This window comes from Colletotrichum navitas (assembly GCF_030913465.1).
Source record: "Colletotrichum navitas strain CBS 125086 chromosome Unknown LY79scaffold_14, whole genome shotgun sequence".
Classification (NCBI taxonomy): domain Eukaryota; kingdom Fungi; phylum Ascomycota; class Sordariomycetes; order Glomerellales; family Glomerellaceae; genus Colletotrichum; species Colletotrichum navitas.
The window spans coordinates 298,776-312,812 of record NW_026850560.1 but is presented as its reverse complement, the minus strand read 5'-3'; the positions used below and the strand labels follow the sequence as shown (position 1 = coordinate 312,812).

Sequence of the window (14,037 nt, the reverse complement as noted above, 5' to 3'; positions counted from 1 at the left end):
GGCGAGGTCTCAGCCGTTGCAGTTGAGGAAGGGCTCGACTCGACTGGTCCTTGGAGGGGAAGGGTCTGAGGAGCGCGGAGACTCGTCGAAGCTCGGGGACGGAGCTGAATGTCTTGTCGGAGCAAGCTTGGCTGATCAAGGGAGCGAGTGGAAACAAAAGTCGGCCAGGACGGGCTGATCGCTTTTATCTAAATTGCCGGGCTCGTGGGCTATCGTTGCGAACTGATAATACGTCAGTCAAACTGGACATGGGCAAGGTAGCGCATCCCGGGATCAACAGTATTTGAAGCGGGTGGGAGAAAAGGTTGTCGGAGCAGGGGAGAGCGCGGACTGAAGACGACGCATCGAGAACATACATTGATCCCATTACAAGTGCAGATGCGACAGGTTCTGGGATGGACAAGCGTTGTGAGGTGCAGGTTGATGGGGCTGAATCTGGCGTGGATGGTTCTAATAATAGACGCGATCGTGTTCACGTTGCTGGGTGGTGCAGGAAGACAGGACAGTGAAGGAGGGAAGGGGGGAATAATAATGACGGGAGCGAGTGGGTGGTAGAGGGGAGCAGCAGTTTACACTTAGGTAGGTAGGGTGCAGCGGTGCGGGTGCTACGGGTGGTGCAGAGCAGTAGGTAGGTGTTGGTACGCCGATCGGTACATGCAGGTGGTGCCAGGTCGCGAGGCAGGACAGGGCAAGCAACGAGAGAGCGAGGGTGGGGTGAGGGGAGTGTGTAGCCAGAAATCATCCAGTGAGGATGCGGGAACAGAAAGTCGGGAGCAGCGCAGAAGCAGCAGCAAGCCAGAAGTGTGGGAGAGGGGGGAGAGAAAAAAAAAAAAAAGTGACAGGGGTAGGGTGGTGAGCGAATCACTGGGGGAAGAAAAGGGACGAGACGAGACGTGACTAGGTAGGTACGTGGGTGGGTGGATGGGTGGGTGGATGATAGTGAAGGAGCAGAAAGGTGCCCAGGTGGAAGGAAAAAGACGAAGGAAACGGGGCCGAGGGGTGATGTATTACTCCAATTACTCTGCTGCGTCCAGAAGCAAGTGGCAGAAGCAGAAGAAGCAGGCCTGCCATGTTGTTTTTGGTTAGGCATGGCTGATGCGTCGAGATAGCAGTTAGCTAGTCCTGCCCTCACCTCGTTTGCGCCGTACCACCTCACCTTCTTTCTCACCATCACCGACAAGGCAAGGCCGTGAAGGCTTTTGGTGCGTGCGTTTATATGACGGGGGGTCCTGGTGGCCGTTGCGGACGTTCGTGAAACGGCAGCCTGAAGAGGCAGGGAACGAGGAATAGAGGTGAGACCGGCTCTAGGCACTGTGAGCTTACAGTCGTGAATGCCCACAGCGCACCGTGCTTTTCGCAATCTTCATCACGGTACATCGCACCGCCTCAGGGTCCGGTGGAACCCCCTTGTACTAGGACAGACTGAGTAAGGTACCGGCAGCCACTGCGACTTTCCTGCTGCTAGCGAGACACCGCAGAGAAGATACATGTGGCAGGTGTCGTCGAGACATCTGACGTTTAGCCGGTGTGGGGTGCGTGCGGGCCACCACCCCGACTCCCTCTCCTCAATACTGACACTGCGTTGCGGGTACCGCGAGGCGCCAATCTTCGGACCTGCAGAACCACCACCAGCCTTAGCACCAACGCCGCCACCGGCACCACCAGAACCACAACCACCACTACAACCACAACTATCCGTACACGTCCAGGTTCGGGTCTAGGCCCCAGGCCCCAGGTCAAACCAAAGCTACCTAGAAGAAGCATTGAGCATTGACATCCCGCAAGGCTCGACCCGGACGTTCCACCAGGCTCAACTGACGCCGGAACTCTGAACCGGACTGCTCCCCCTGGATCTTGCCAAATCCTCCTTGAGCATCGTTAAAACCATCATTATGATGACTCATCCGCCGGATGACCTAACGGCTTACTCTGCACACCCAGCCAGAGGAAGGATGATCCCGTGAGGTCAAGGGGAAAAAGAAGGCGAGGCTGTCGCCCAAGCACGCAAGCATGCAAGCAAGCAAACAAACAACGTGCCCGGGCCGCATGTTGAGCCTCCGTCTCCACCATAACCGCGCCGCCGCCGCCGCCGCCGGTACCGGTGCAGGAACGCAGGAACGGACTCTTGCATCCGGATTCAGGCACGATGGGGCCACGAGCACACACACGAGAGGGAGAGCACAGGCCGTCTGATCAAGGACGGGAACCAATCTGCTATTCATTCAACATTGTATCAAATCAGACTTAGCCTTCTCTCAATACCACGGCCCAGCACTCCCAGTACCCCTTTTCAGGTCAGACGCATGAGTTCGAGGGCGGCCTTGGCGTCGACGGGTCCTGTGTTGCCGTTTTGCTGTATATCTCTTCCCCCCTTTCTCTCTTTCTCTCTCTTTTTCTCAATCTCGTTCTCTCCCCCTCGCTCCCAGCCTCCTCCCCCGGGCCTAATTCAGTATCTACCGTACGCTACCCCTGATCGATGACAAAGGGAAGCCATCACCAATAAACACTTCCCAGCTTGCCCCCCCCCCCCCCCCCCCCCCTCACCACCACCACCACCACTACCGCCCAAGTAAGTGCCCAGGATCTGCGTTTAACCCCAGTCTGCTCCTCCTCCCGCACCAAAGGTTGTGGTGTGAAGGGGGTCAGATATCAACCCCTCAACTGCCCATCCTCTGTCCGAGCATCCCAGGATGCGGCATTCCCGCTGGGGGTGTGGACACCTGCCAAATCTGCCGCGGCCATTTGACACTGTCTGTCCGCTTCCTTGGTTGTGAACTAGGTAGGTATAGATCTCACTTCACAAACCCCTCGACGTACATCCCGCGGCTGTTTGCCGAACCCAGTCGCCCATCATCTCGAATTAGATCACTCCCCCACCGTCGAAGACACCCCGCGTCCATAGTTGCACTCTGCCTGCCTTGGTTATGCGACTTTGAGGGCCAAGAGCAAGAGCTGTTGTCTATCTCGATGTTCGAGAAGTGTTATCGGCTCCACCAGCGTGGGACCTATCCAGCGCAGCCCACCTTGTTGGCTGTCAAACTTCGAGACGACGTTGGGCTCAGCATCTGATAAGTTTCCCCTAAAACCTGCCAAGCCTCGTCCGCAACCTCGTCCTTCTCTATAAACACCCTTCAAAGTTCGCGGTTTGCCGTCTCCTCGTTCAGACAAGTCTGCTACCTTGGCGGTAAGATGACCAACGCGAAAGGACAATTCAGTGAGAGGTGAGGGGGCCTAGTCAGATCGCTTTCCTCGACATGCAGCTACACCGCGCTGTTGCGAACCATCAGTAAAACGCCCCGAATCAGCTCTCTCCCTTTTTTCTTTACACCTTGCCTGGGCAGCGTCTAGCGTGCGGCAGAGTTCGTCGTTCTTTCTGACTTTTTGGTCAGATTGTCCTAGAAGTGCCAGGGTACAATGTGACTCGCGTCGTCGCAATCTCGCCTTCTCCGTCCCATCACCCTACAATTCCCACCTTCCTAATTGACAGTATAATTAAGTTAAGCGCCGGCCACCCACAACGGCAAGAAACTAACGTAATCGAGGCCGGTGGCAGGACGAACGATATGCTTGGAAATGCATGTCCTCAACGGCTTATCACATCACCCCCAGGTGCCCATATCCAATTCCGTAGCGCAGCCGCAAAAGAGCCTCTTTGCCGCAGCCCCCTTCGCCGCGTGCCGCGCGCTGCGCACCTACACACACATACAAGCACGCACATTGTTCCTTTGTGACGGTACGAGGCCGGCGTGCATGTTTCTCTAGGCAAAGGAGGATGTTCCTAGGTGCCAAACCACAAGCCGATTGGGCTTTGCCGCTTGTTTCCCAGATGTCCCTGCCCCACTCCGTTCCTGTCACTTGTGTCATCCACCGCATCCTAGCTGCAGCGGTTTCTAAATATATCCTATTTTTAGCAGTCGGCGGCCTACATGGAGGAAGAGAGGAGGGGAGAGACGCGCTCCGCAGCCACGCGACCACGACTCTGGTTCGTGCCAATTAACCCCTTTCATCCCGTGTCGTTGTGGGGAAATTGTACCCACCTCCTGTGTCTTACGCTGCTTCTTTCTCACACCTCCAGTTTCCTGGCCCTGCTTCCCTGTGTGTCACCCAACCACCACCCACAACCCATCACCAACCAGACGCTCTCTCTACAACCCCAAAGGGCCCAAAGGGGAATCCGTACCCGCAAAATAGTGGGTGACTGACAGACTGACTGACAAAACGACTGACTAACCGGCCGGCCGGCCGGGGCAACCCAATCCACTCCTCGCCCGACTCCCCCATCGATCACAGACGGCGTCCCCAACCTTGTTTGCTCGCACTCTCTCGAAAGCCGCCAAGCCGATAAACCCTCTTCTGTCTGGGCCGCGCTCTGTCACGACTCACCTGTCCTTCGCCATTGTTCCGTCCGTCCAATCCCACTCTCTTCCCGTGCTTGACGTTCTCCTCCACTCCCACTCTCCCACTCCCTCTCCTCTTCACTCAGTTCCTGCCCGCCCGTGCACACATTTTCCTACCCAGGCTTCAAACATGCTACGGACACTACAAAGCGCGCTTTCACTTCGTCACCGCCCGTTATTGAACCCGCTCCGTCGTCCGCGTTTTGCCCGATTCGTCAATCTGGTGGCGGTGACGTGCTAGGTCCGAATCTTTCACGAGTGACAACTCCCCCCAATTTACCCACCAACCATTCTATCTTCCCGTCACTTGAATCCATATTGCATTGTTGTCGTGCCGCCTGCCGAATAGCCGTTTCCCTCCCTGTACCGGCCTGAACAAAAACACTAGCAGCTCTGTGGGGGTTTCTTATAGCCGTTGCTGGCTGACCTTCCAACCTACCCACCATCACACTCACACACACACACATTTCTTCGAGCGGAGAGCTGCACACCAACCAGGGATACCCAGTCTTGGCAAGCTGATCCTACGCCATTCTCACTGCAGAGCTACGACACATCTGTCGCCGAGGGCCTGGTCGTTTGAATGTCTTCTTGTGTGATTAGCTGTCCATGTTTCGCGGCTGTGGCTAAACTTAACAACACTAGAAGCCGTGCCGATGCATCATTACATGCTTGCTTAACCGCTTGCCAAACACCCCTTGGGCCTCAATTTTCGTGGTTCTTGGGAGAGCAATCCTCTCTGTTCCGTCCAGTAACATATGTTCCAATCCGAATCCCAAGCCCAAAAGTCCATACCATCCCACCATCCCCCCCTTCCTTGACTGCCCAGTGCATGATTCCGGTTTTTGGAACGGTCGGTCCGACCTCATGCCCGAGGTCTTCTGGCACCAGACTTTCGCACGCAATAGGCTGGGTTTCTCTCAGTATCAACCTGAACTGGGTCGCCGTGCCTGAACCCCTTGCGCGTAGATCTTGGCATGATTCTATTGTTAGCAACCGGGGACGGTTGATTGTGGGGGACCTTTCCTGTTCTGGAACGTTCGTCGGTAGTTGAGCGACCAGCTGCAGGAGTCGCATGTTATCCATTGGTAGCCACTGGGAGCAGATACCGGCTGTCCGGTTCCTTGGCCGTCTCAACCATGTTCCGATGCGCAACCCTGCAACGCCTGGTCCGTCGTAGCTTATGAGAGCTGCGGAATTTGTCGTCCGAAATCGACGTTGTCGCCAAGCGTTCACTGCCCAGGAGAGCCGGCACCGGTCGCCGGGGCATTGTAGGTGCCAAATCCACCATGCTCCGCGATGCCGTTGTCGGTTTTCATCGTACCGTTGAGCATAGGACAAAGCCTTTGCAAAAGTCAGTCAGCTTGGGTGCGGAAAGGTCGGGTTTGGGAAGGCGCGCACGAAACGAAATGAAAACGAAAGCGACAGAGAAAAGGAAAAGAATGTCCCCAAGTAAGCGACGGGTATTGCTGCTCGGGTACAGAGCATTCGAACTACGAGATGCTTATGTGACCCTGCTATTGTTGACAGTGCTGCTGTGCCAGTACGGCTTCTGAGTGTACTTATTGTACTTGTACTTTTTGGGCTTGGGTTTTGGAGGCTCTCTTGGCTCTCCCTTGGATGCCGCTGGCCGTTTGACCACCAGCTGCTTGCCCATTGAGCTTGCGAGTTCGCGGCTCTTTGACTTTTGCAGCTCGTCGCGTCTTTGCATTGAGGGGATCGGGGTTACCTTGGGGTGAACTAGCACCCTCCGACGCCGCTGGAGCAGGAACTTGCGCTGCAGAACAAAACGAAGGTTTCCCCCACGTCTGAACATGGTCTTGAGGTCTGAGGTTGGGCGGGGAGGCAGAAGAAAAACAAAAGGCGCAATACTTTTTGTTGGTCTTGATGTGTCCGACCTGTCCACAATTGGCGCACTTGCGGGTAGTGCCAGTGGCAGCCCGGTCTGCCTCGGGGGAACCGGCGTCGGTTCCGCTCTTCGATCGGTGGAGCCCTTTCTGTTGCTCTCGTCCGATGCGGCGTTGCTTGTTTCTGTTGAGCCGTTCGAGCTCCTTATCAATTCTGCTAGGTGGTTAATCAAGTGTCCGGCATCTACTGAAGGATATTGCGTACTCAACCAGGCGACGTCGGTCGTCGTCAGCGACTCCGGTGGGTCGTCCTTCGTAGATACTAAACACATGATTATGTGAGCGGGGAACGCATGAATATTGAAGGATAGACCTGAAAGGGGATTGGGATCGGGTAACCGTAGTGGTGGGAGTTCGTACTTGAAATCCTCCAACTCCAGCTCCTTCTTTCTCTTGATGTATCGGTCTATAATGACAGGGTCTTCGATGACAATGACCTTTTGCTCGACAGCGCCCTGCTCATTGAGAACTTCTCGGGTAATCTTCAGCTTCTTTCGTTGGTTCCGACTGGTGGATGTTGTCAGGCCAGTGATTTGGCTCATTCCTTCGTCGGCGTGCGCGGGGGTCTGGGCTCTCTGCGGGTTGAATCGGTCGTCTTCATCTGGCGGCGGAGGGACGACTAGGTCGTCATCCTTCTCTGTGCTGTCCTCCAGGCTAGACTTCTGCTTTTCCCAGATTTCGCGAATGCCCTTTCTGTACATTTGTTCTTGCTCCTTGACGTTATAAGCGTGCCCGTTCTTCATACGCTGTGTATCCGGATGCGCCGCCATAGCATCAGCGGCAGTGGTATGAGAGCCACCCTTCTGAACAGTCTCGATGTAGCCACCCTTCATTGAGGTCCGTATGAAACTGAAACCAAGGCCATGGCCAGTCGGATCTCCCTGCCCGTGGAGCTTGAGCATGGCCTTGCCAGCGCATGCATCAATGAAGGCTTTGCTGGTCTTCCACGGCGCCATCTTGTCGGCCAATTTCTCTTCGTTCTTCTCGGCAGCCTTTTTGCTGCCTTTGGCAGTGCCTGCGCCGGTGCGTTCATCGTCATCTTCCTCAGCAGGCTCTTCGTTCTCCTCGTCAAGATTGACGTTGTTGGGGTCAAACCCAGCATCTTCTAGCATTTGCATCCCAAGCTGCATGCCGTCGATCAAGCAGACGTCTTCAGGCTTGATCATAGCACGGATGGAATTTTCGTCCATCAGCTGTTCATTCGGTCTCAGCCCCCAAAGACCTTTCTCAACCTTGGCGTAGACGAGGAACTCCTTCAGTTTTTGCCTGTTTTGGGCGTCTGTGCTTTCGGCAATGTGCTTCGTAACCTCCGATAAGTTGACTAGGTTATGCTCATTCCTTCTCATCATGCGGTACGAGATCATCTTGATCCTGTTCTTGGAGGCATTGGTAACCTTTCTGGAGTGGGGACCTGGAACCTCGACAGAAGGGAATGTTTGGCCAACCACGTAAAGATGATCAATCTTATGCAGGTACCAGTTTGATCCGTTGACACCCGTTGAGCTCCGGATGCATAGGAAGTCGGTAGACCGTGGCTTGTGTTTGAAGATGGGTGCCCGGTACATTTGGTTGTGCAGAGTAGGCATCGTTTGGCCGACTTCAACCTCGCCGAAGATGGCGAACGGCGACCTGTCCTCAGGCAACAGAACGTGTGATTCGCCAATATCCATCTTTGGTGGCGTCTCCTCGTCGTCCACCTTCTTTTTGCGGTAGTAGTTGATGACACGGTTTCCCATGCCAAAGTTGGAGAGAACCGGAGGTGTCCTCTCGCAGTACTCGAAGAGCACGGCTGTAGAGTTGTCCGTGATGCCCAAATCTTTGGTTGTTTTGAAGACTTCGTGTGCTTTGCCCTTCATCGTTTTACGCTTGTGGAAACCTAGCTTGCTGAATCTGATGGTCTGCCGTTCGTGCTTGCCGAACTTGAATTGAGGTCGATGGAATCCATCTCTGCGAATGTCCAGCTTGACCTTGTAGAAGGGCCATGCAAGTTTGAGAGCCGGCATACTGTGCTCAACGGCAAGGTTGCCCAGGGTCGCTCTAACCTTGTGCTGGTGATTCTCTTTCAGCGCCTCGTACGCGTCGTCGTTGGACATATTAAAGCGAGAGGACAAGTCAGGTCTCATGTGCCCGTTAGCCATGCGCGTCATCTTATGCTCAACGCGCTGACGCTTGGGGCCACGCTGTGATTCGGCTTCTTCCAAGATTAGGTAGGGGTCGTTCAGGTCGAGAATGACGCGCTTGGATGCACGTTTGGTCACATCCTCGAAGGAGTCGAAGGAGGGTGCGGTGAACCGCGGAATCTCGGGCAGACCCTTTGGCGGCGGAGGACGCGTCTTCTTCCGTGGTGGCGGTTTTACTTCTTCATCCTCAAGGAACTCAGCCTCCCAGTCAAAGTCGAAAGCATCGTCGTGGGCGCGCTTGATGGATGCAGCTGTTGCCGCCTCGGCCGCTGCTGCTTTCGCCTTCTGGTCACTGAAATCTTGCTCGGCCTGCTCGATGCGAATGGACCAGTCATCGCACACCATCTCGATGTCCTGGAGTGTGAATCCCGCAACAGCCTCCGAGTCAGAGTCCTGCTCGAGGTTGAATTCTTCTGCTTCGGCCTCATCCGAGGATTCCTGCAACGCGCATGTCACGAGCCCTTTGGAGTCGTCGTCAATCCGTCGCTGCTTCCGGGTCACGGTTGCGGGTCCAGGAATGCGGAAAAGCTTTTCTTGGTCGGCAGCGAGATCCAATGTGAGTTTGGAGAACATGAGGGTCTTGGGCTTCTTGGAAGGCTTCTTCTCGATCCACCGAGCCTTCTTGGGAGGCAGGAGTTCGTTCCATTTCAGTATGACACCCTTCTGCCAAGTCGGCCAGGCTTGCTTGACCAGGTCTTCGGCAGTCTCTGCAGGCGCGGGGATCTCAGGATCCTGGTTAGCAGCCTCATATCCGGGCTCGGGGTCGAAGTTGATGTCTCGGTATTGGGACGCATCCGTATCATCGAGATCGTGAACGTGAGGGGCCGGCGATGGCGGACCAGGCGCCTCGATCGGGGAGGAAGGGCCATCGCCAAACAGGTCGTCGGTGTCGTTACTCGTACCTCCGTCGTCGGTAAGGCCTGGAACGGACAAGGAAGTGGCGACGTTGCCTTCCTCTTCATCCGGGAGATCATCGTCGCTGATATCTTCAAAGTCCTGGGCGTCGTCTGCTTTACCAGATTGATCGAATGGCGTGTCATCGAGAGTAATACCTAGGTCACCACCATTTTGGAGCTGACTCAAGGTTCGCTCTATCTGCTCGTCGTCCTGGGCGTCCTGGGTCTTTTGAGCAAGCTCGCTAAGGGGTGGGGACTTGGGAGTTTCGGCGCCCATATTGTCGATGTTTTGCACGAATACCGCCCCTCTGGCACCTCCGATATTGTGCGCCGACCGTTTCCAGATCTATACCATGCCTTGAGTTGTCGTTGGCGATGCGGCGGGGACTGTGCTCGTTTGGTGGAAGCTCGTGAAGTCGATGGGGCGACGCGTCGCTCGGCTCTGGGGGAAGCAGGAGGGAAAGTTCACGTAGAGCCGCAGAAATTTGGGTGACTCCGGTGCGATTCCTGCATGGGTGCCTGAGGCATAAGGTGTCAGCCAATCAGTCTGTGTTGGAAGAAGGCAGCCATGTTTCGTGGTCCGTGCCTGCCCGTTTTACCCCGGTCGAGGCTGCTGGGGCTGTTTCTGCCATACCTAAATTCAACAGCGAGCTGAGGTAGGTAGGCCCCGCCTGCCCCTTACTGAATATGAGGGTGAATGTGGTATGGCGATAATTGGCAGACTAGCGTTAGAAGAATGTTGTCGTTGATGGGCGTCGATGTGAGTGAAAGCATATATTGATTGATACTCGGTTGACACCGTGGTGGCGAAAGTGATATGTGTTGAAAAATGACAGTTTGGTTGGCTGGCTACCTAACTTGAGAGGGTCTTGGGCCGTCACGAACTGTGCTGAGGGTTGCTCGCTTTTGAAGTAGAAACGTGTGAGGTCAAGAGGTATGAGGTGGTGGAGAAGCGTGGAAGAGGGAAAGTGGGTGGGTCTTGTCCCCCTACGCAACTAAGCGAAGCAATTAGTCGCTGCCTTCGAGAATAGAAAGAACGGGAAACAAACTTCACGTTTGCGCCCATGGAAATCAGAAGGGCAAAGGACAAGAAAAAATGGGGGCACGAAGACAATAAACTTTGTAAGCCATCCGCCTATCCGGGTGAGAAGCGTAGTGTAAGACAGTCAGTGAGTGGTAAAGGATCGGTTTCTGGTCGCAATTAGCAAACGATTGTAGAACCACAGGCGACGAAGAGCTTATCAGAACCAGAGCGAGACATTTCATGCTCCCGAACTGAAAACTGCTGATACTCAAAGCAAGAGTATCATATTTTTAATTAGAAGGCTGTCCTTGCCATGCCTAAGGTGGTCGGTAAAGTGCTGACCATCGCCAGGGTGTGGCATACACGATTGATTGTGCTCTAAGACGAGGTTTCTTGCTTCCTGTGCGATTGCCCTCATTGCTGCTTCGGCATAATCTTCCAATCATGTTGGCTTATCTTCTTTTGCTTTTGCATGAGTAGTCCAGGCAGTGACAACGGGTCAGCGTGTCTCTCCTATCTAGGAGAAGGGCCAGAAGTCTCTACAGTGGTGACTGATCACAGCCCAGCTAGTTTGACACTTTTGTGTATTCCGTAGAAGTTATCTAGTACCATCCAAGGGACGCTTGCATACACGTACAGCTGGCACCCCACAACGGTTTCGGTGTGTGTAATCTTTTGACTCCCTCCCTCTCTGATTATCAGAAAAAGCCTTTTTTGCAAACTCCGTACGCCTTTTCTTTAGCAACGCGTAAACGCGGATGATGACCCTCCCGCCATACTCCTGCTTCCCGTGTCCAACGTAATCTTCTCTCCACCACCACCGTATTTACTTGCAACGCTTCTCGACGATGCTGACACCGTTCTCCTCGTACTCCTTGCGCGAGATCCACATCTGGTGGAAGGTACCCAAACTGGCTAGGATGCTGCCACCGATCCAAGCACCGAACCGGCGCTCGCTGGAGAGACCAGCGGCGTGGATCTTGATCTTTAGGCCGGGGTACATGGCCGTCAGCTCGTTGTTCAGGCGGTCGTTAAAGCCGTTAAGCAAGCTAGTGCTGCCGGTGACGACAATGTTACCGAGAAGATTGGGGCGCAAGTCGACATCGACGGCGTTCAGGGCAGCGCGGATCAGCTCGGGGATTGTCTGAGACTTATTCAGGCGGAACTCCTCGCTGTTGGCAGGGAACGCTGCCGTCTCATCCCACATGCCTTCCGAGACCTTGTATCGCTGTTCACGCCACATCTGGTTGGCACCGTTGGGGAACTCGAAAACGCGGCCGGGCTGTGTCTTGGCGAAGTCCTCGTTCTGAGGCATAGAGTACTTACCAGGTCCACGCCAAGTCTCTACCACCGACTCCTTGAACTCGGTGATGAGACGCTCGTCCTCGTAGGCGCGGAAGGAATCGGTGATGGAGAAGCCGAATTGGCGCTGCTTAAACTGGGGAGGTGCGCCAGCGTCGACGGGGGTCTTGTTCTCAACCATGAACGTAGGGATGGGATCGATCTTGGGCTCCGAGGTCTCCCAGAGGCTGCGGATCTGAGAGGACAGCCACAGGCCGCCAACAGGAGACTTCTGAATGGATCGCTTAAGGACCATGCCGTCGTGAATCGCTGTGACAGACGTGTTGGAGCCGCCGACGTCGATGACGAGAGCGCTAGCCTTGCCGGCGGCGAAAGCAGCCAGTACAGGCGTTCGGCTGAGCCAGAAAGCAGGGCAGCCCCAGTTCTCCATGATGATCTCGATGGCCTTCTCTCTGGACTTGGCGTTGTTCCAGGGCGCCTCGGTCATCAGAAGCGGGTTCTCTTGCAGAGCCTTCTCCTGTGTCTCGACGTCCTCCATGGCGATGTCAATGTCCCCGTTGGCCGTGCCTTCCACTTCCTCTTTAGGATCATCGTTGAGGCCATTCTTGGACGGGGGAGTTGGGCGAGCGGGCTGGAGGCGCGTGATGAGCATATGCTCCCAGAGCTTGTTGGCAACATCCCAGTCTTCGACGACGCTGTCGCGTGACATGTAGTTGCGAACCTCGAGGTCGGCGCGGGGAATCAGGCACTCGTCGCCGAAGACGGTGGTTGGGGCATTGGAGGAGCCGACGCGGCCGTAGAAGGACGGGAAGACGGACTTGGGGACATCTTCGCCTGCAAAGCCAGCGCGCGTGGTGCAGTAGCCTGGGTCGAGAACTAGGGCGGAAACCTCGTCTGTTTGCAATCGTTAGATTGGGTGACGCGCATCGTGGAGCGGGAATGACCTTATTACCTCCTCCGTAAATGTCGGTCGGCTGGAGCGACGATGACAGCGGTTGTTGAGACATTTTTTTTTATAATTTTTTGGACTTATAGATATGATGCGACAATCCACCGAGATGATTGGGATGGTTCGAAGGCGGTGTGGTGGGTTGTTGCGATGCTGCGTCCAGTTGAAGATCGCGTCTTGACAGAATTTGGCGCGGTGGTTGGCCGAAGGTGCAAGGCTGAGTCTCCAGCCACAGCCCCACCGTGCCGTAGCGCGACACACTGTACAAGCTCTCGGTGTGAGCTTGTTCACCGAGACACAGCTGTTCGCAATTGCATGTTGCGTTCTCCAACATTTTGAACCGATGTTTATGAAACCCTCGAGACGACCTTACTTATGCTTTAGGGTTTTACGGAGGAAGCTTTTCTATCACATTGATTCCCCCCCCCATTTAACATACATTTGAAGGGCGCAGTATACTTATGCGAAGCTGCATAAGGGGGTATCTCATATAATTCCAAAATTCGTCAACTCTGGGTAATTTGCCAAAGCCCAAATGTCATGTTACAATATAGTCAATTTCCGACTCGAAATCCCGCCCTTCTCCGTAGAGCACTTCGCAAGCACCAGCCAGTGGAATGTCCATCACTGCGTCCGTCCCCTCATTCCATATATTCTTCCAATTGTACCCTCCCCCGGGAAGCCGGTTATCCCTCTTGTCCCTCGACCTCCTCTTTGGTCCGTCCCTGAGCCGCCCTTTGCTATCAATCACCCCCACTTTAGAAGCGTCATCGACGACTGTCTCGATGGAGCTCAGTGGCAGCGTCAAGATCTCTGTATTGTACGCCGCGAGCGCGATATAGATGTACACGCCTAGCATCGTCAGGAAGGCTGGGATCGCGAGCGACCACCACCGGTTCGGGTAGTATTCGATGCCCAATGCGTGCAGGAAGGGAGAAGGGAGGTATGACCACAGCAAGTAGACGAGGAAGGTCAAGGTCGAGAAAAGGTACAGCACGAAGCCATAGTATTCGTAGGTTGGTACCTGCGGCGATGCGCGGGGGAGGGGCTCGAAGTCGTCATCTGAGGCATCAGGGGTCGTAGGTCGCGAAGGTCGGAGGAGCGACGTCAGTGACGGCGACGGCGGTAGAGGGGTTGGCGGGCGGCCATAGAAGGGGGGTGCGAAGTAGTTATGATGCAAGGGTCGCGGGGGCAGCTCCTCGCCGTCGCTACCAGACCCAGACGCAATGGATTCGTCGTCGGAGAGAACTAGGTCTTCCTCGTCTGATGATAGTGACATTTTGGGCTGGACGCCCGAGCTGTCGGAGCTCTGCTGTCGATGTTGGGGCAGTTTGGACGTGGTGTTGCGGGTGGCAGAATTGCGATATCCCAGGCTGGCTCCA

General features: G+C 55.1%; 3 protein-coding genes across 3 annotated transcripts; all 3 read right to left on the bottom strand.

Annotated features, from left to right (window-relative positions):
• Positions 1–5,901: 5,901 nt before the first annotated feature.
• On the bottom strand, positions 5,902–9,657 carry LY79DRAFT_667744 (transcription initiation factor TFIID subunit 1; the record flags this gene model as incomplete). Its single annotated transcript, XM_060563427.1, has 4 exons — positions 5,902–6,205; positions 6,270–6,458; positions 6,510–6,566; positions 6,665–9,657. The coding sequence occupies 4 exons, from the start codon at positions 9,655–9,657 to the stop codon at positions 5,902–5,904; spliced, it is 3,543 nt and encodes a 1,180-aa protein (XP_060416755.1).
• A 1,573-nt stretch (positions 9,658–11,230) lies between these two features.
• LY79DRAFT_510279 (actin family) lies at positions 11,231–12,713 on the bottom strand (the record flags this gene model as incomplete). The annotated part of the gene is made up of 2 exons (XM_060554148.1): positions 11,231–12,600; positions 12,659–12,713. The coding sequence occupies 2 exons, from the start codon at positions 12,711–12,713 to the stop codon at positions 11,231–11,233; spliced, it is 1,425 nt and encodes a 474-aa protein (XP_060416754.1).
• Positions 12,714–12,980: 267 nt separating this feature from the next.
• LY79DRAFT_546019 (PIG-P-domain-containing protein) lies at positions 12,981–14,031 on the bottom strand. Its single transcript, XM_060557208.1, has one exon. The coding sequence runs from the start codon at positions 13,932–13,934 to the stop codon at positions 13,194–13,196; it is 741 nt and encodes a 246-aa protein (XP_060416753.1). The 5' UTR covers positions 13,935–14,031; the 3' UTR covers positions 12,981–13,193.
• Between the last annotated feature and the right edge of the window lie 6 nt (positions 14,032–14,037).